General features: G+C 52.2%; 1 protein-coding gene across 1 annotated transcript in view; it reads left to right on the top strand.

The window, feature by feature from the left end:
* The first annotated feature begins 3,136 nt into the window (after positions 1 to 3,136).
* Positions 3,137 to 20,906, top strand: part of LOC137673522 (RIMS-binding protein 2-like) — a 35,995-nt gene continuing 18,225 nt past the window's right edge. The window contains 3 exon segments of the mRNA XM_068418368.1: positions 3,137 to 3,181; positions 15,657 to 15,821; positions 18,815 to 19,546. Coding sequence (XP_068274469.1) covers positions 3,137 to 3,181; positions 15,657 to 15,821; positions 18,815 to 19,546 — 942 coding nt within the window.

Raw genomic sequence — 20,906 nt, 5'->3', positions numbered from 1 at the left:
GTCTCACCACCCTCACAGCAAAGAATTTCTTCCTCAGATCTCATCTCAATCTCCCCTCTGTCAGTTTAAAACTGTTCCCCCTCGTCCTGTCACTCCACGCCCTTGTCAAAAGCCCCTCTCCAGCTTTCCTGTAGCCCCTTCAGGCACTGGAAGGTGCTAGAAGGTCTCCCCGGAGCCTTCTCCTCTCCAGGCTGAACAGCCCCAGCTCTCTCAGCCTGTCCCCATAGCAGAGGTGCTCCAGCCCTAGACCACTCTGTGGAATTGTAGGACCCAGATATCTTCAGCTGGGCACTCAAAATTAGTTGTCGCTTTTGACTTTAACCATTTGGTAGAAAGTGCCTCTTCAGCTCACAGGGGGGCTGTTCATAAACCCCTCAGCCGTGTCACAGGGGAGCACCACAGGGCAAACCTATGAGGAACAGCAGAGCATCGTGTGCTTGTACACGTGTGTGACACACAGGGTGCCTCACCAGCCCCCCCCTCTCCCTTTCCAGCCCCCACCCTTGCCCAGACACTGCCTGGCAGGAGGAAGGTCCCCCCTGTCCCATGGCAAGGGGTGGTGGCTCTGCAGGCTCAGGGCTCGCCTAGTTCCCTGTCTCCACCTGGCTGGGGTGGGATGTGCAGCTGGGGTGCCATGGGCCAGTGGTGGTACCCATGGGCAACTTCTGCCAGGCTCAGGGCACCTCAGGGTGTTAATATCTTCCCTCTCGCCCGCAGGTGGAGTGTAACTCCAAGCTGGATCCCACGAACACCACGTTCCTGAAGGTAGGCGGGTGGCAGGGGCAGCTGGGTGGTCCGTGCTGCCCAGGAAGTGCCCCATTGCCCTCTGCCCCAGGGTTGCAGGGGGTCCCCATCTCCCCATTCCAGGTCCATCCTGGCCATGGGGCTGGGGGCGGGTATGGAGAGCAGGGTAGCCCCAGCAGTGGCATCCTGCCAGTGGGTACCAGGGGACAGGGTGGGTGGCAAAGGCACCCTCACAAACTAAGCAGGACCTTCTCTCTGCAGATGGCTGACTCTGGGGGGCTGCCCCAAGTCACACAGGTGAGCCCCCACAATTTCCCCAGTTAACTGGGTATACTGGGCCCTGAGACATGCACTGGTGCTGGCCCTGGCTGGCAGGGGGTGGGCTGAGGTGGGCCTAGGGGTCTTGCGCAGGGGCTACCAGAGGTGGCTGAGGGCTGAGCGGGGATCTCGGCCCCGGTGCTGCCTCAGCTCAGCCTGCTCTCTCCCTGCAGCCCGGCAAGCTGACCGAAGCCTTCAAGTACTTCCTGCAAGGCATGGGCTACAGTGGGTGCCGGGGCGGGCACGGGGCTGGCGTGGGCACATGCGTGTGTGCCCGTGTGCGCGTGTGCTGACCCTCCCGCGGGAGAGGAGCCCGGCAGCCCCGCGTGCCCGTCCTCATGGAGAGCTGCGCGTGTGTCCGTGCTGGTGTGCAAGATGTCTGTCCATGCACTCGTAGGGGTGTGAGGCTGTGTGCTCGCAGACATGTGTGCAAGGGCTCTCTGTGTACATCCATGTGCATACAGGGTCTCTGTGCATGCATGCACACTTACATGCGTGTGGGCATGCACAAGCAGGGGCTGTGTGTGCACACAGACGTGCAGAGTCCATGTGCACAGGTCTGTGTGCATACGTGTGTGTGTAGGTCCCTGAGCACACATGTGTAGGGGTGTGTGTGTGCAGGTCTCTGTGCATATGTGTGTGTGTAGGTCCCTGAGCACACGTGTGTAGGGGTGTGTGTGTGCAGGTCTGTGTGTGCACGCGTGTGAAGGTCCCGGTACACACGTGTGTGTGTTTGCACGTCCCTATGCACGTGCACGTGTGTCTGTGTGCGTGCAGGCCTGTGCGCACACGTGCAGGTCTGTGTGCACGCACACGTGGGGCTGGGCGGGGGCTCCTGGCCCCACGGAGCGGCCAGGACAGCTGACGCTCTCTCTCTGCCCTCCCTGCCCTTCTCCCGCTCCACCCCTGCCAGTCGCCCACCTGAAGGACCGGAGTCTGAGCGGAGGTGCAGGTACCGCTCAGCACTGCTGGGCCCATGCCCGCTGCTGCATGGTGCCTGCCTGGCCTGTGCCCTGAGCTGCCTGGGCACCGTTGGGAGCAGCCTGGCTGTGGGGCTGGCCCTTCCCAGCCGGGTGCCCTCTGCCTCGCTCTGCTTTGCCTGAGATGGCACCGGGCGCTGGCGGCTAAGAAATGGCGTTTGGAGAAGGCCCCCCCATGCAGGCACAGCGTGCCCAGTGTGCCCTCCTCCAGCTGGCCAGGAGCTGTGCCCGCTGGGCGTCCTGGCTGGAGGAGGGTGTCACCTTCCCTGCACACCTTGGGGACCCAGGAGAGCCCCCGTCCCTGCTCACCCCTTCCCCGGAGCGTGGCGGCTGGGGTTCTCCGCTGCCTCGTGCCCAGCGGTCGCGTGCCCGGTGTGCAGCCTGCCCCAGGGCGCCCCGTCCCTGCCCCGCTGTCCCTTGCCAGCCTGGAGCTGCTCATGGTGTCAGAGCACCGCGTGCTGCAAGCTTGTGCCCGGGGTCATTCCCACCGTGGAGCGGGACCGGCAGCTTTGCTCGCGTGAGGCAAGGCCGTGCCAGGTTCTGCTGGAGGCAGCTGAGCCCCCCGGCCGTCTCTCTGTGCCCGTGCAGTGCCATCCGCCAGCATGACTCGCCTGGCACGCTCCTGCATGGCCTCTCTCACCAGCGCCAGCTCCGTGGAGGGCACCCGCCCGCGTGCCTGCACCCACTCGGAGAGCACCGAGGCCATGGGGCAGATCAACCACACCCTGGAGGTGTCGTGCTGAGGGCCACGCCTGCCACCGACGTCTTCTCCAGAGCCATCTCCCATCCGCCAGCATCCCGCCAGCACCCACCCACCCCGTGGATGTCCTCCACCAGGGCCCTCGCTCCTTCGGGGTCCATTTGTCGTCCTTGCCATCGGCCTCATCCCCTTGGCTGGTACCAGAGAAGGAGGAGAGGGGCTTTGCTTCACTGCCTCCCAGCTCCAGCTCCTGGCTTCACCCAGCAGTCACACGTGGTTCTGCATCTGTCCTCACCCTCCCTAGCATTGGCTTGGCCCTGGCTTGGGAGGGTGGGTGGCAGGGGGACGGGGTCAGGATGGGGCAGCAGGGGCAGGGTGGTGAGGTTGGGACGGGATGGGGCTGTGGGCAGGACAGCAGGACGTGGAGAGGACACAGGAGGTAAGTTGGTTCCCCCAAGGTCAACTGATGGCTGGCCAAGTCAGAAGAAAGACAGGGAAGAGTCACTGGACCCTTCCTGGGGCTGCAGCTCCCATTTCTCCCTGCTGGCCCTCCCTGGGGAGAGCTAGTGTGGGATCCCCCAGCACACCCAGGACCTGCTGCCCCGGAGCTGGCTGAGCATCATGAGAAATCGCCCCCCAAACTGCCCCCTCGCCCTGGTCATATACCCTGAGGGCTGCCCCGGGGCAGGGGGAGAGGGCTCAGCCCTGCTCCAGAAGCCATCAGGGCAGGAGGGTGGCATGGAGGTCCCCCTGCCTCTGCCCACGCTCTCACCCGTGGTGGCACTTCCTTGGTCCTTTGTTGCGAGAAGGACAATCGCCACCTGCCACCAAAAATGCACTGTGGGGAAGGGGGAGCTGTTCCACTCCCAGCTCCCGGGCTGACTCTGCCAGGCCTCAGAGGTTTGGGGATGTCACGTGGCAAATCCCCCCCTCCGGTTTTGCCCCAGCCTGTGGGTGTCGCTGCAGTGGAGCCATTAGCAATAAGATGAGACACTGCTCCCCTGCAGTGCTGGGGAGCCCTCAGCACCCTCTGCCCCGCAGGGTGCTGGCAGGGTGGGGTGACCCCTGGGACATGGGGAGCACCCCAGCCTCTGGCTTTGCCCACAAAGCTGGCCAGACCCACCGCGGCCCCCCAAATCCACATCCCCCCCAGCATCTCGCCCGCGCACCGAGCGAGGCGTCTCTCAAGGGCTTGGCTCCCCCCGAGCTGCGGGGCCCCGTCCGGGCACCGGCTCCAGGTGGATCCAGCCTCTCGCGCGCGGCGTGGAGAGCTGCGCCATCGCGTCACCCCACTGCCGGCCACCCAGCCGCTGCTGCCGCCCCTGCCCACCTCACGGGCGGCAGAGCCCGGCTCCTCCTGCACCGGGGTAGGGAGCCCCCGGCTCTGGCGACGGGCGCTCAGGTCTTTGTGGGTGGTCTGTGGGGGACCCTTAGGGGACCCACTGGGTGCCACCATCTGGGCGAGCAGAACCAGCCTGCTGGGAGCAGGTCCCACCCAGCCACCCGAAAGCACTCGCCCCCCAGACCCGCTCCCTGCTCCCTGGCGAGCGGCACGGGGGTCCTGGGGCTCCCAGCGCGTGTACAGGGGCTTTTGGCCCTGAGACCCGTGCCCTGTCCAGCCCCTCCCATATGGAATGCCCACCCCGAAACGCCAGTGTCCCCATTTGTCCCCCATTTTGTTCTGCCGTGTACATCTCCTCAGTGTGACTCTGAAAGCTACGTAGCTCCTTTTTGCTGTAGATACTGCTGCGATCTCTCGTTTCCTCAGTGTGTCCTTCCAGATGCTATATACAAAAATACCTAGACATAATATACATGAGGGTTTGTCCGGTCCCTGACCTTTTTTGGGTTCATTCCCCCTTGCATTCTTGTCCAAGTGGTGCCATGTGGTTACCCTGGCGGTGGTCTGGCCGTGCTCGCCTTCGGTTCCTCACCTTGGTTTTGTTGGTCGGTTTGGTTTTCCCTGGTGGTTTGTTCTTTGTTGGTTTTCCTTTTTTTCCTGCTCACAGCGGAATTTAATGCATTTTCCTGTCTGGGCTCAACCTTGTTTTGTCACGGAGGCATCAAGGCTGCAGCACTGGCGAGAGGCAATGTGTAAACCGGATTTAACTAACCTGTTGCTGTAGAAAGGATTTACTGCGTTGGAAAAAAACGCAACAAACTAATAAAGTCGCTAAGAACCTGCTATGCTCTTTTCAGCACGCTGCAGAGAAATGGGTCCGAGGACAAGGGGGACGCCTTGGCCACCAAGCCCACCAAGGGCTGCACCGCTGGGAGAGGGGGACTAGGGTGTCCATGGAGGAGAGCCCAGGACCCCGGGGTGCACGCGGAGGGGAGTCGGGGGATGCTTTGGTTTTGGGGCAGCCATAGGCAGAGTGCCCCATGTGTTGGGAGTCGATGGAGACTGGAAGGCTGCCAGTTGTGGCCCAACAAGGTTGGATCCAAGGGGTGCCCACTGGGGAAGGAAAGACCCATGGCTGCACAACTCTGGGGCTGAGCAGGGTCCTCAGGGGATCCAGCCTCCCTGTCCTCTTCCAGGACTGCAGGCTCCCTGTTTGTCTGCATCAAGGTCTGAATGTCCTAGGCCACAGCCCTTTCCACGTACATGAAGCCCTCCCTGGGAAGGATCCCCGCCCTGCATCCTAGCCCTTGTCCCTGCTCCCGTGTGTCAGTGTCTGCCTCGTACTGGGGTGCTCCAGACTGGTCCCAGTCCCTGAATAGGGTCCCAGAGCCAGGGCATGGAGGGCAAGTGACCGTGTAGTCCACATGCGTGATTGCCTGAGGTGGGTGGAGAAGAGCCTGGACATGTGGGGAGGGAACGCAAACAGCCAAGACTGAGCTGAGATGTGGGCAGGCAGCCTGGGAGCCTTTCTTGGCCGGTTTGGCTGGAGGGGTCTGCTCGTCACCCTGCCTTCGGTTCTTCCTCTCTCCTGCTCCAGCCTTGAGGCTTTTCTCTTGCTGACTCCTTTCTCCTTCTGCTTTGGTTCTGGGGGCCTCCCTCCTGTCCCTTCTCTCTCTTTCCCTCTTTCCAGCACGAGGCTCTCCCTCCTCTGGTCTTGGGATCTTCTCTGGCAGGGATGTCTATTTGGGACCCCCCACCTCTGCTGCCCCTGCACTCCCCCCCCTAGCCTGGGTGAGCCTAATCTGGGGCAGGGTACAGGACTGGAATAGTCCTGGTGGGGCTGGGATGGGGTATCTCCTGCCTGGCTCTAGGACTGGAGACCATTGTTGTGGTGTCAGGGCAGCTGCTGCTGGGATAGCCAAGCTGCTGTGAGGGGAGCAGCCATGTGAGGACCCAAAGATCACAGAGGAGCAAGGACCTGCTGCTGCAGGATACGGGGAGGCCACAGCCACCCTTGGGATGCTGGAGGGACAGCGAAGCCTCCTTTTGAGGTGGGGGGGCTCGAGCTGGGAGGGTGTAGGATATTATTAATGAGGGGTTTGTGTTAATTGGCACCTAGATGCTGGCAGGATGGACGGCTCCAAGGGTGCATGGCAGAGCGGGCTGCATCCAGGGGAGACACCCTGAGCCTCCGGCCACTCTCAGCAACAGTGCTGACACCTGAGGTGCCGGGTGCCACCTGGCCTGAAAAGGGAGGGGGTTCAGATGGGACAGGACGCATCCTCCCTCTTCTTCCTCCCAGTATGAGACTGGGTGATGCCAGGGCAGGACTGCCACTTCCCCGAGGCTGAGGGAAAGGAACTCCTGCTGTACAGCCCTGGCTGGGGCCAGGCTCTGTTCCCAGCCTCTCTGCCAAGCTGCCCTGCAGACAGACTTCTCCTGACAACCCCCAGCCTTGGGTACATACATGACCATCAGCTGTGCTGGAAAGGTCCCCCTTTTCCCAGGTGTCCCAGGGACCCTGGTAACACACGTCTCCTTGCTCAACTATCAGCTCCTCAAGGACCTGGTCCAAGCTCCCACGTGCTTGGGGATGGGGAGAGTCAGGGGCCCCCATGCCCTGCCATCAGTCCCAGACAGCCCTGACCCCCCCTGCCTTCCCTATCCCTCTCCTTGGGGAAGGGGAACCTTGAAGCTCCCCCCGCCTCTGGTCCTTTCCCTTGCTGTTCCTCCACCACAGGGCCACCCCACGTCCCCACCTAGCTCCCCTGTGGGTGCTGCAAGCCTGGGACACCCTGCCTTCCCCTGGCCCCCCCAAGGGTCCTGTTCCCCTGGTGCCACCTTGGAGCGCACCCGTGTGGGCCGGGGCTGCTCTGGCTGCCTGTCACCTGCTTCCCCCTGCCCTGCCTGCCCTGCTGCTGGGGCAGTCCTGTGGCTGGGCTCGCTGCAATGAGCACAGGGGCCAGCCAGCAGCAGCAGCAGCTCAGCCAGGGTCCCCAGAGACATGCTGTGGGGATGGCTGATGGAGGTTATGTCAACCACACAGGTCGCACCTCATCTTACATTCCCTTGGGATGGTCTCTTAACTGACTGCTCATGCTAGGTTTGAATTGTTCTGAATCATCTTTTTCAGGAACAAGTACAATGCAGAATATATCGTCTATAGACACCTTCTCCATCTTTTATTTATAAAGTGTTGGTTCTGCAAAGATCCACACTTCCAAGTCAAGCGTTAATTGTTCCATCTCTTACCTTTTCCTTCATTCTCATCGCTCCTTCTTGCAGACTCCCCCTTTCCTCCCACAGGAGCCCCCCAAGGCTGTGGTCTGTCTGCATGGGTGGCAGCTTTGCTGGGGCTCTGGGACACAAGAGGCTGCATTGCCATGGGGAGTTGCTCTTCTTTGCCATTGGTGGCGGGGGGGAGCACAGGTGACAAGCTGAGGCTGGACACCTCACGTGAAGGCAGCCGCAAAGAGGGGCAGCTCATTCAGCACCGGGTGGCTTCACTGTCTGCTTGTAGCTGCCCCTGAAAGAAGCCCCAGGGCCAGGCTGGACAAGGACTGCCCCGTGTGCCTGGGGGTGTGGGATGTGCAGCCGTGCCTCACCTGCCCTGCTACTGCCCAGAGCCCACAGCCTGGAGCTGCATCATGGGTCCTTGCCCTCCAGGAGCCCCCAAGGGCCCTTCTCCAGGTACCTCTCCCCTCCCCAACCCAGGGTGCTGAAGGAGACCCTGGCCCATCCTGGCCCTGGCAGTGAGATGGAGGGGGTCTCAGCACCCACAGGGTCCCCTCAGCCTGCGGCTCCCTCTGAAACTTGTCCCCACAGGGCTACTGGCTGTGAGATGGGAACGACCTGGGGGTGAAGGGGGAGTGGGGTGCTGGGAGGAAGGACTGGTCCAGCCGGCTGGGGAGGGTCTGTGACAGCCCCACGCCCTCGTGCTCTCTCCAGCGCATGCAGGGCAGGAGCAGAGTTGAATACCTGTGTCTCCCACCCCTGTCCACGTAGTTGGGCTCGGTGGCAGCCTTGCTCAGTCCCACCGCCCCTCGAGTACTGTCCTTCCCTGGGGTCACCCTACTGTGGGGAGGAGGCCATGAAGCGGAGCTGGTGGGGCCGGGGGCTGTGCTGCTGGGAGCATGCTGGGGAGCGGGAGGTCTGACAGAAGCTCTGTGCCTAGGGCTGGCCGTGCTGCACCTGAGGGACTGGAGCTCGGAGAAGCTGAGGGAGACCAACAGTGAACAGGGGCAATGCTGTGTGTGCTGGGGCTGGTGGGGCAGGGGACAGAGCTTGGGCAGGGTGCTGCCGTGCCCTGCTCCAGGGAAATGCTTCAGGGGCGGAGGAGTATGTCAGGGGCATTTGAGTACTCCTGAGCAGCAGCTTCCAGTTGATCTGTTTGTCCCACCTGCTCCCTCCTGACGAGGGAAAGAGGTGAGTGGGGCTAGCATGGTCTGGAGGGGATGCCTGGGTGGGGGTCTGCAGACAGAGGGTTTTCATATGTGCTCCATCTCTCTCAGTCACAGCTCCCCAGCCCTTGGGGGAAGACAGCAAACCCTCAGTCTGTTCACTGGCAGCTCAGACTCTGCTGATACTGAGCTCTCCAAAGGCTCAGCCGACACTGGGATGGACCCTACAGGCGCTGTGCCGCTGGCCCTGCAAAGCTGGGGAGAGGTGAAGCTCTCCTCAGAAAAATGGCTGCATTTGATTAAAGCTGCAACAACCAGCCCAGTGCCATGGTGTCCTTCAGAAGGGGAGTGCCCTGAGCGTACCAAGGGGACAACGTCACTCCTGGCCTCTGCTGCTGCCTGCAGGACAGCTCACGCTCAGCACACCCTGGCCCCAATACTGTTGTAGAAGTTTACCCCTCAGTTAGGCTTTCTCCCAAAAGAAGCTGTGCTTGTTCACCCGCTGTGGAAGGCTTTTCTTTAGGGAGGCAGAGGGCAAAAGGGAAAAAGCAGACCCCGAAGGAATTGGGATTGCCTGAGAGCTGCCTGCCACGCTTACTTTCCTGCAGCCCACAGCAGCACGGCTTGTCACTGGCCAGTAGTGACAGGGCGAGGGGGAATGGTTTTAAACTGAAAGAGGGGAGACTGAGATGAGACCTGAGGAAGAAATTCTTTGGTGTGAGGGTGGTGAGACCCTGGCCCAGGTTGCCCAGAGAAGCTGTGGCTGCCCCCTCCCTGGCAGTGTTCAAGGCCAGGTTAGATGGGGCTTGGAGCAACCTGGTCTGGTGGAAGATGTCCCTGCCCGTGGCGGGGGGTTGGAACGAGATAGTCTTTAAGGTCCCTTCCAACCCAAACCATTCTATGACTCTATGATCTCTTGATCCCCTGTGTCATTCCACCAAAGGCCCAGCCGCCCTGCTGGACCTCAAAACCTGGAGGAGAGGAGAGAAGCTTTAGCCCAACCTGCCACTTCCTGAGACCCCCCTTGGCATGACAAGGCACCCACACTCTTGGCATGACAACCCACCAACCAAGGGCTCTGTTAAATTCCTCACTAATTACAGAGAAGGGCCAGAGATAAGCAAGACTGTGAACACCATCTTTGTAGTGTCTTAAATGACTTGATTCACAGCTCTGGCACCAGGAGTAGAGATAAATCCTGTAGGAACCAGCACAGGATCTTCTCCTTGGAGCCACCTGCATGTGTCAGCAGAAAGGCCTCGACCACACTTGCATAGAAGCGGGGTCATACAGCGGACAGCATAACTGGGGGGGGGTTACGACCACTAGAGACCCTCAGGGACCACCCAAGACCCCTTCCCCAATTTAGTACGCATGCGCAAAGACAGTTACATAATGTATTAGCATATGCGTAAGGTTTCTTGGAATAGGAGGGCTTTACTCGGAGTTGTCTAAATATTCATTTTTCTATACTGTATATAACAAGTGTGCTTTTGTCCCCGGGTGTGCATGCCAGGAGCAGAGATCCCCCGTGCACCCAGCACTGCAATAAACCACTGTCGGCTTCTAAACTGTCATTGGGGTCAGAGAGTTTTCTTGGTTACTATTTTCCAGTAACACCATTGTCTGGCAAGAGCTCCTCAAGGGCAAGATGCACAAGACCTGCTACTATCTCAGGACAGGTGGGGCTGTGGCAGGGGGGCAATATGGCAGAGATGTCTCTCTGTGACTGCTGTGGGGACCACAGAGGTCCTGAGAGACATGGAGGGGCTGTGCTCCATATGCCCTGTGTCCCCGTGCTGCCATGCTGGGACCCTGGCACAGGCTGTGATGGCCAATGCTGTGGAGAAAAGGACTCAGCACACGATCCAATGGAATCAAGCATAAGCTGTTTATTACAAAAAAAAAGCCCCTTTTTATAACATATTTGCTTCCGTACATGCAGCCAGGCACTGTCCATGCAAAACCCAACTGGTCGCCCCGCTTCTGCCACACGCTGTCCACGCGCCCCCCTGCAACCCCCCCGTCGGTCAGTCCTTTCACCATCCCCCTGTGCTGTACCATGGTCCTGCAGGTGCCAAGTCCAGCACTGTTCACAGTGATGTTTGTGGTCAAGGATGCAGAGGCTCCATGGGGAGCACACAGGAGATGGGCCTGTAGCCTTGCTTGGAGAGCTTGTTGACTTCAGCTCTTGATTCTTTCCGTTAGCTGCAATACTACCCCCCAGCACAGTGCCCTCAGTGCAGCCTGTGCCCCCCTGTGCAGGGACCCTCCTTGGCCCTGCAGGGCACTGCAAGACAAGGAAGGAGCACGCTGCTATTGCGAACCAGGAGAGTCAGGGCAGAATCAGCGAGGGCAACAAAAAAAAAAGGATCCTTGTTAACCAGATGTACTACTGGGCCTTTCACAGCACATCTGGGCTACTGAGTTTTTCTTCTTGGCATACAAAATGGTTGTGAGAGGAGAAATGCTGCCGGAAGCAGCTGTCCGATGGGGCAAGGGCAAAGCCCCCTTTCCAGCACCCTTGCTGGTTTCCCAGAGGTGCCCAGGAGAGCTGGAACCCTGCCCGGCAGGACAGGACAGGCAGCCGGCTGTCACGGAATAGTGGCAGGGCTCGGGGGGCCACAGGCATGGGGTTGTACCACCTGGGAGGCCGGCAGCCGTGTTGCCCCAGGGGAGCCCACAGGGTCTCCCGGCCCTGCTCAGCCCTGGGGATCCCCACAGTAATGTCAGAGCCGCCACCACTGCAAGGTCAGAGCCGCCACCACTGCGAGGTCAGAGCCGCCACCACTGCGAGGTCAGAGCTGGCCACCCGCACAGCCCCGGGGCACGCGGGGAAGGAGCCCACACTTGCTGTGTGGCTGTTGCCCTGCGCAGGCGTGATCCTGCTGAGGGGCAGCTGCTGGAGCTGGCTTTGGCTGGGCAGGCACTGCTGGGCTGAGGGGAACTGCTGAGCGGGCGACTGCGTTCGCCCAGAGATAGGGAGGAGAAGGGCCCGGCGGAACAGACGTCAAGGGGCCTCCAAAGGCTCCAGGGGGAAAAAGGCCGACCAACGGTCATCGGGGGAGGCCATGGGTTTGAGCCTCTGCCAGACAATCAGGTACGAAGTGGGCTGCTCCTGCCCGGGGAATCAGGTCAGGGTGGTAGCACAGACATGTCCTAACAGGGCCAGTGGGGTGCACAGCAGCATGGGGAAGAAGGCAGAGGTTTTCTGAAGAAAAGCCCTGTGGCTTGCAAAGCCCCCCTCTGTGGGGATGGGTGTCAGCTAAAAGCCCGGCTCGCTCTCCTGGCCAGAAGCCCAAGTGCAGCAGGGGCTGTTGGGGAGGCAGAGCCTCGTGCTGCAGGGGTCGGAGCCCAGCCCTGCTGCATGGGGAGGCCAAGCCCCCGGGACCTGAGGCTGGCCCCCTCGGGACGTTAAGGCGCAGTCCTGGGGCTTAGTGGGGCAGCCGTGTGGGGAGGAGAGGGGTCAGGAGACCGCCAGCGTCCAGCAAAGAGGTGGGGGGGGGGCTGTGGTGGGGCACAGCAGCCTTTGCCCCCTCCCCGAACGGCCACTGAGAGGTTCCAGCCGAGAGAACGAAATCGTGTTCTTCCTTGGTGCTGCTCTGTCTGCTCTCTGTCAGCAGCGGGCTTCCGAACCAGTGGCTTTTGGGCCTGAAAAGGGAAATCCACCTGTGAAGGGGTTTGCCCAAGACTTGGATCACTGACAGTGACAGGAATCTCTCTTTTTCAGGCAAAAGATGGCCCTGCAGAAGAAGAGGCTCGTGAAAGTCATCTTCTTGTTGCTCCCAGTGGCTCTTGGTGAGTTTTCATGAGCAAATGTCTGAGAGTGACAGCCCGGCTGTGCTGGATGCCAGCTTTCCCTTTGGGCCACTATGTGCGGACACTGCCGTGCCCAAGTGCTTCCTCAGTATGTCGTTGGCTGCGACTGAGACTGCCAGGACAACTGGTAGTCTCCCAGCCACGCTGCTGCTCTGGCCACTGGACCAAATGGCTCGCTGAGTCTGCGAGAGAAGGGTGTAGCCATTTCCAAGCCTGAACTGGGGATCCCAGAGGGGCCGTGCAGGGGGACCCATGGAGAAGTACCTCTCCTAGCCCATGGAGCCTGGTCTCGGTGCTCACTGAATTAGCGAGGGCAAATGGGGAACAGCTCTGGGGCACTGAGCAAACCTGAAGATCACGGCTGCACAGTCCCCTCAAGCCTGGGCTGACGGCTCCCGCTCAGAGGCGCATCCTCTCTCTGCACCCCACGTTCCCCACCTCCTCAGCCAACCTGCTGCTCCATCCCCAGGGCAACAGGGAGGAGACAATACAGCGATCGCTAGCAACCCCAGGAAAATAACTGTCTCTTGCTGATGTGAGTTGCAGCTGTCTTTTTCTGCGGGACCTCACTGACAGCATGGATGACGCGGGCAAAGGCACTGAGCGAGGTCAGTGACTCTTGTGGCGCAGGCACCTCCTGCAACGCAGCCTTGCTGACAGTGGCTGGATAAATCATGGGCTCTTCTGCTTCCACACAGGGTGACCCAAAGCAGCAGCAGCTTCTGCCATGGGAAGCCTCTCCTGGGAAGCCTGGGCAGCTCTCACAGAGGACGCTCGAATGGGCCGTTTTACCCTATCAGCAACTGAACGCCCTGTGGTAAGAGATGTTTCCTGAGCTGAAACTGGTTCTGCGCAGAAGCGGCAGCCTAACTCGTGCTACCTGCATTTTCCTAACAGCCGGGGCTCCCGTGCTTCCCTCCTGCCTTTCCCTTTCCTCAGCTTGGTGCAGAGGGGAAGCACTCACAACATGTGTCTCTCCTCCGTGCTGAGCTCAGATGCTCTCCAGAGAGAATGGGCCGCGCTCTGACAAGATTTACTTTCCTGTTCCTGCAGGAACTTGCACATTTTATTGACAGAGCAAACCCAAAAGATGAAGCTCGTGCTGGAGGAGGTGGCTCATCTGAAGGCAGAGCTCAGCAGTGTGAAGGTGGTGACCCTGCACTGGAGCATAACACTGTCTAATGGGAACTGAATGCTTGGCACCATGCATCTACAGATCGTTATCCCAAGCAAAAGCCTTAAGCACTGGAAACTGAAAAAACTGAAGCTGAGGTAGCAAATGTAACTGGAATGTCATGTTTGGGCTCTGGGCTTTTTCTGTATGACGTGTTACTACTGCATATGAAAACATGCTGTGAAAAAAGGGGAAGGGGGAAGGATTTTTGTTCCATAACCTGTAATCCTAACAAGCAGAAACCTTACACCGTATATACTTGGCATGCTGGGATGAATAGGAAGATGTTGCCAGAAGGATTTTGCACATCTGTGCAGCTTTTAGTCTGATCCCACTGAAAAATATAAAGTAATTTATTAAATTACTTTCAAGAGAGATGTAAATTGTGGCAAAGAGATATTTTCTTATGTCTTAGCATGGTCAAATAATCTTGTTAGCCAAATATCTGACCTCCCACACTGAAGGGTCCAAGCAACAGCATTCCTTCTCGCACCAGTTCTGAGACTTCCTGGAATTTTTATTCTGTTTATCATAGAAGTTCAAGCATTTGTAAATGTATAAACATTGCTCCAAATTTCCAATGTTCTAAATATGTGACTTCAGGATTTGATTTGGTTCCATCTTCACATACAGTGGTTCCCATTTTTAGAATACATGCAATCATGTTGTGCTTACAAAATGTGCTTGTGGGTGAGATGCATTTGTACATCTGTATATAATTAAAAGTGTATTAAGTATAAATTGGTTATTAAATGTTTAATTCATAGCTTCAGAGATATATCTATTTGTAGTTTTATTGCTCATTTGCTTAATTATTGCTTATATAATATCTCCTATTTCTGTGCACTCAGTTGGGTAAGTTACGTAGTACTGTGCCAGTGCAACCCCCAAGTCTGTTTGAATACAGCTGAGAGCAATGAAAAAGAGGACCAAGATTCTGCTGGAATGGAACTGATAAAATAATAAAACTTATTGTAAGAGCCACAAAGTTTAGATGTGAAAAATGAAGCAAAAGAATTTGTCTGATCTTTTAACTTCAAAAAGAAACCAAAAACATTGTGCAACTGCAGTCGCATTTTTTTCTGAGATGATCCTAATATAATATCTGAAGGATCTGAAAACATTTATGGGCTTGGCACCAAGAATTACTCCTAAAGGCTTCACCCTACAATCTTTTTAGCTCCAGAACAAAAAATTAAAAGAGGAGAATTTCTCTCTTGCTTTTGGAGGGCAAATCTATCTTCACTTTGTAGTAATTGCTTATTGTAGACATTTTCTTCTCATTGCTGGGATTGATTGATATCAGCCTGTTACATAGCTATGGGAATTGATCTGGTAGCACAGAAATCATTTCTTCATTAATATTGCTGGGGGAAGGAATGTAGTAACTTCTAGCATTCTAGTACTTCTAAAATATTTGATTCTTCAAATATTCTACCACAATCTGACAGTCAGATGACTGCATTTGAAAGTTTGTCCTTGGAAATACAATGACTTTGGTTTATGATCTGATTTGTTACATGTAATGTTTAACAGAGGCCACTCCTATTTAACATTAGCAGTTCAGTAGGACATACTTTTTCCTCCTTATCTTCCAACTAATTGGAAACCTACAGGAACTTGAAATATTTGACCTGATTTTAAAAGACAATTAAGGTTTTAGCCAGTCTATTCCTACAATGTTTAAGAGAATGAAAGCTTCAAATTCCATCAACTAGTTATATCATACAGTGATGGTAACATCCTGCAAGAATTAAATGCTGATCACTTTTAAATTACAATGTGATGTAACAAACAGATGTGAAGAACAGATGATATGTGAATTATCCTAGGGCTTTTACAATTTGGTCAGCAAGTCCACTGATGCATGAAGGACCTCCTTAAATCAAGGAATTTAATCAAGACTAAAACTAGATTTGGTGCTGTGAATGCAGACATCCTTTTGTGTATCACCTATGGGATTAAGATTGGATTTCTTGAATTGGGAGGATAAATGGGCAAAACCAGTTGGTACATGATGTCTCCACTAGAACACAGCAGCAAACCATGTGATGTAATTTATATGTGGTTATTAGTGCGATATTCAAACCTAGGAAGTGCTGTAGTACTCATTGGTGTTATACAAGGATTTTTGGCTTTGCAGTCAGTAAAGATTTTTCTCTCTCACCCTGTCAATTAGCCTCACTACTGCCATGGGGAAGAGTACCATACAGAGAGCAGCAGAGGTTCTGACTTGTCTGATATTATGGAAGAAGATGAGGAAGAGCTGTACTCTGAAATGCAGCTGGAGGATGGAGGAAGGCGGCGAGTCAGTGTGACTTCACACAATGCACTTAAGTTAAGTGTGACTGCAGAGAAGACTTAGGAGTACCTCCATATTTCGATTCTTCCTTCAAAGCATTTCTTTTAGTCAATTGTGAATTTTGCAGACCATTAAAACTCATGCTGTCGTATTGACCTGGAACTGGAATGAACATTGTTTATGATGCCAAGGCCACTTTAATACATATATTACTTTTTTTTTTGCATTATTTGATAGCTAATCTTTTAACTAATTTACTATTTTCCTATATGTAATTGTTGAAGATGCAATTTCTGTTCTGTATCTGGGGACCTTTCCCATGTCTATACAACAATATACTACATGTGCTATCCAGACTATGAGTTGTTTCTGAACAAGGATATTTATATAAACATACATACATATAGACAAAAAACAACTTAGATTTTTCACGTCTGAGTAATTTTTCCCTGTTTCCAGTGCTAGTCCCATCTCTTCCACAGGCTTTAAAGCGTGCTTGTAAGAAAGGGAATTGGGTCAGCTTTGATAAATGCGTTATCAGAAATCCTTGTGCTCTGATCATTATGGAATCACCAGAGAGAATAGGACATACCTATCAGAAATATTGCTTTAACACTACACAGGGATATTCGTCATGAAAGACAACTTTAGTATAACAATTAAAGGATACGTAGAATGTTGACCTTACCCAATACAGAATATATATTTCCCATAGTGTATTTGTACATGTAAACTGGATTTGCTTGTTATGTGTCTAGCAATTATACTAAATTGTGTTTTCTTAGAAAGTTGGATTTTTCTTTCAATGTGCTGTTATTTCACTAAAAAACGATACTATCTTCTCATGCATACAAGAATTTTGACCATTATTATAACTGCTTTCATGTACTATAAACTCAGTTCTTTTATTCTGATACTATCTGAAATGAGATAGATACTTTTTCAAACGAAAAAATATTTAGTGTTTCTATTATTCTGCTAACATAAAGGTTGAAACTGAAATCCTTCTGCATGCTGCTTCTGTCCCTTTCCTCTGGGAAAAAGTGAATTATCCCTAGACTGTTCTTGTTCTTTATGCATCAGAAAGTATATTTACTTCTTGGTTTTAAATTAGCATTGCCAATGTTGATATTTAAAAAGAACGGTCCAGACCCTTAATTGGTGTAGTAAATCATTTTAGGCCTGTTAAAGTCTGCAGGCATACTTGTCTTGATGGAGTAGTGTATGTGAAGGGTACGGTTCGTTGACTCATTCTGCAGAAGTGGAATTCAGTATATGAATACTTCCTGGTGAAGGACTCATGGGTGTCTGAGTCTCATTTGAAGAATATGGCCCACCAGGTTGATAAGTTTTCTGATATAAAATGCAGGTCAGATTCTGATCCCAAAGTGCACAATAATTTCCGCCTCTTTCACCAGATACAGTTTCACTCTGCAATATCAGTAATTAACAAAACTATGAAAAACACGTTTCCTGACTTTTCCATAACGTAATCAGATTCCTGTTCCTCTTGCATCTGGAAGTATTCCAGCCATGCCCTTGCAGCTGTAATTGAGTATTCTCTCCCGAGTTAATAGATGCCCCCAAGTTATAAGAAAACATTTTCATGCAGGTATCTATTTGGAGATTATTATTCCCTACAATGGTTCCCTAAAACAGAGGTTGACATGGGTGATCAAGGGAAGATTCAACTCACTTACCTGATCTGAGCATTCTAAAATGTGGGATATTTTAGAGCTCCAATCAAAACTGTCCTTGTTCATATTAATTGACTTTTTTCCACTTCTGTGGCAGTTCGTCTCAAAAGTTTCAGAAGTATGACACACATTTTTTAAATGAATGAAAACAGGTGAAACAAATATAGTTATAAAGTAACTTGGAAAGTTCCTAATGCCTGAAAGGGGAAGACATCCAAAACCCGGTTAAGTTTAACATGCTCAGAAAGAGAGGTATCGCTGAAGTCTCCAAGATGATCCTGTCGTTATTTATGGGTGCTGTTGTGTCCAGAGACCTGCCTGGTCTGGGCATTGAGTAAAGTACAAGGAGAGGTGATCTCCATGGTGTAGAATCTATAAACCATGTCAATCAAAACCCATACCTCCTGCATCATTATTCTCTTGTTTCTCCTCAGAGTCTAACAAAGATACCGCACAGGATTCTTCTGTCACACCAACCCGTGTTTTGTGTAAATGTAATAGAAAAATTACAAAATGTATCTATCATGTTCAGAATGCTTACTTTATTCAAGCTGGGATAGTTTTTACCTACTTCTGATATAAACAGAGACTTTTACTTACTTCTGCTAACAGGCTGATTTTCAAATATTGGTTTCATCAAGTAGGTACAAGATTAAGATGAGAGATTTTATGACAGTGCAGACCAAGTGACATCAGAGAGCAGCCTGCTTCTCAGGGTTCTTTCTGTGGAAGCCAAGCTTTAAAAATGGTGCAGGTTTTTTTTACAATTTTATGAAGGAAAATAGAACTCTTAACGACGTCTGCAGAATAGCTCTCCTCTGGCAGGAGATTTGGGAGTATTTGCTGCTCATACAGGATGCTTTAACAGATGCAAAGCAAGAAAGCTTGCTAGAACAGAATTGTCGTTCTCAGATATGGGTTCTGGTTACAAAGAAGAATTAAATAGCAATTTGGCATGGGGCAAGGAACATACTAAGCATTAGTTCTATGTTTTAATGCCATTGTCATTCACCATGCTGGAACCTGTATGCAGCTTTTATTGCTTTGTTTTAAATGCATGGGTTTATTCTTGTTCAAGAGCACCACTCAGTTGTCTGTACTGACCTCTCATGTTGTATCTGACACCCAGCAACTTCTTAATCATGTCTTTATTTTTCACAGATTCTCATTCAAAGCGTGACATCCTTTTCACTAAATAAGCTGCATGTCTTACGTTTGCCATTACTCTAAAACTAATTCTGTCTTTATTTTTCTTTCCTTCTCCCTTTTCCCTCCCATTTTATTTTTGTCACACACTATTTGTTCCCTATCTGGTTTTTAACATTACATAATCTTAAGGAGTGCGATAAGAATAAGACCACTGAAGCCACTTTTTTGGAACAGCCTGACTTTTCACAGCAGATACATCACAGTAAAAAGCTTTTCAGTATTCCAGAAGTAGCTGAAAAGGATGGTGAATACTCTGAACAGCTGTACAAGCAGGGTTTAGGTATGCCCTATAAAAAGAATCCCACACTAGCTAGAGACTCTAGACCACCTAGGCCCTACAATCAAGACCAGCAGCACAACTTCTGGTACCCAGCCAAGCACAGAATTTCAGGCATGGAGGATTTTGCTGCAGACGACAAAGGATGTAAATATAGCTGATCCTTATCGAGAAGCCCAGACAGTGGACTAGACTGTGGAAGTGAAGAAGAAGAATCTCGTTTTAATTTCAGATATACTTGCGATTCAGTTTCTGCCAATGTTGCATCTAGCTGTTGTGCAGAGACTGCTAACTGTTCCTGCAGGAAAAGCATGAAGCCATTGCTTGCTCGCAGGAAAACTTTAACCAGACAAACCAGCATCGAAGAAGATTTTGGTGACCTGGGTCCTTCTTTTGTGGAGCCCAGGAGTGAACAGGTCAAGCCCAGTTATGAGAAAAAGTATGAGACTCAGAAATGTAGTAGAACAGATAATTTGTCTACTGAAGATGTTCAGGGAGGCTGGAAGACCGACTTAAAAATGGCTGACTCTAGGGCAGCTGGTCTACTTGCAAAGCCATCCCACAGAGATGCAGAAGACTCTCTGGTGTGTGAAATAAATCTTCCTTCTAACATGATTGCCAAATCAGTCTATTTTCTTTCATTCTTTTTTTTTTCTTTTTTTTTCCCCTGGATTAATTTTTAGAGTCCATCTTTTGGACTTAACTGCTACATTTTTCCCCTTTTTTTTTTTCCTCCCCATTCATTTTTGTTTATTATTCTGCATTTTCCTTTACAGTCCTCTTTTGTGTCACACTGAAATCAGTTTAATTTGCTTTACAATGATTTTCCCACAGAATGAATTACAATAATGGCTGCTTTTATTAAGGGACAACTGAATCTAAATTTTAATTAGGGGTTAGCTGAACTATAATTTTTCCAAAAGATTGTTTTTCTTTATTTTGCCCATCTAAATGTTGCTTTAAAAAAATAAGCTGCATTTTAACTGGAAAAATATTTCATTATTATTTTTTTTTTTTAAATGTTGAATTCATTTCATCGTGTTGTTTTTATTCACCTCATTCCCAGAGTTTTCAGGCTATAGTCTTTATCATGAAACATCTTCAGACAAGAATCAAGAATCTCCCCGAGTGTGACAGTGACCCAGATTTATGGAGTCACAAGTTTCATCATATTTCCATTTTCTACCTTATCCTGCACCGTCACTACTTTGGCTTCCTTTTTAGACCATCTCTTCTTGCCTTTGAAGTTGCAGACTGCATCTCTGCATGGGAATGCAGCAAACAGCTTCTTCCAAAGGGAGAGGCCAGGGCCATTCCATATCTTTCAAGGATGCCTCTGCGTGATTTTGCCTATTTGCATTTCTGACCATTAATCTATAGCAGAGTCTCCACGCTTTGATAGATGCATCCATAGGCTTCCCTGCTCCCTAGAGACCAAGGCAAGTTCTTTACCCTCTCAGTCTGCAACAGTCCAGAGTGGAAACCTCAAATCTAATGTGCAGAAATCAGCTGCCTGCTCTTCTAGCCTAGCAGTTTATGCTGAAATGATCCTTAAAAATTTCTCCCATTAAAATTGGTGCCCAAGCTGTATTAATCTCAATGACTGCATGACAAACTTCAGAGAGCATTAAAAGTACCATTTAATTATTAAAATAGCAACATTTTCTGCAAGGGTAGTGAACAGAGACAGCTGTGATGTGAGACGAAGTGTGCCTACATTCCCTTCTACGTGTTTCAATGACCTTTAAAAGGCTTTAACCTCCGAAGGCCATTATGGAAAAGCAGGGTGCTCAAAGACAGAAGGATGTACACTTGTACACGTGCTGCAAACTGGACAAAGCTATACAGCTGAATACAAAAAAAAGCTTGCCTTTTCAGTGCAGTCCAATCTCCACAGCTCTCGTGACTGGTTGTACTACTCTTTAGGAGATTATAAAGTCATTT

This window comes from Nyctibius grandis, chromosome 25, assembly GCF_013368605.1.
Source record: "Nyctibius grandis isolate bNycGra1 chromosome 25, bNycGra1.pri, whole genome shotgun sequence".
Taxonomy (NCBI): Eukaryota; Metazoa; Chordata; class Aves; order Nyctibiiformes; family Nyctibiidae; genus Nyctibius; species Nyctibius grandis.
This window is presented reverse-complemented; position numbering and strand designations above follow the sequence as displayed.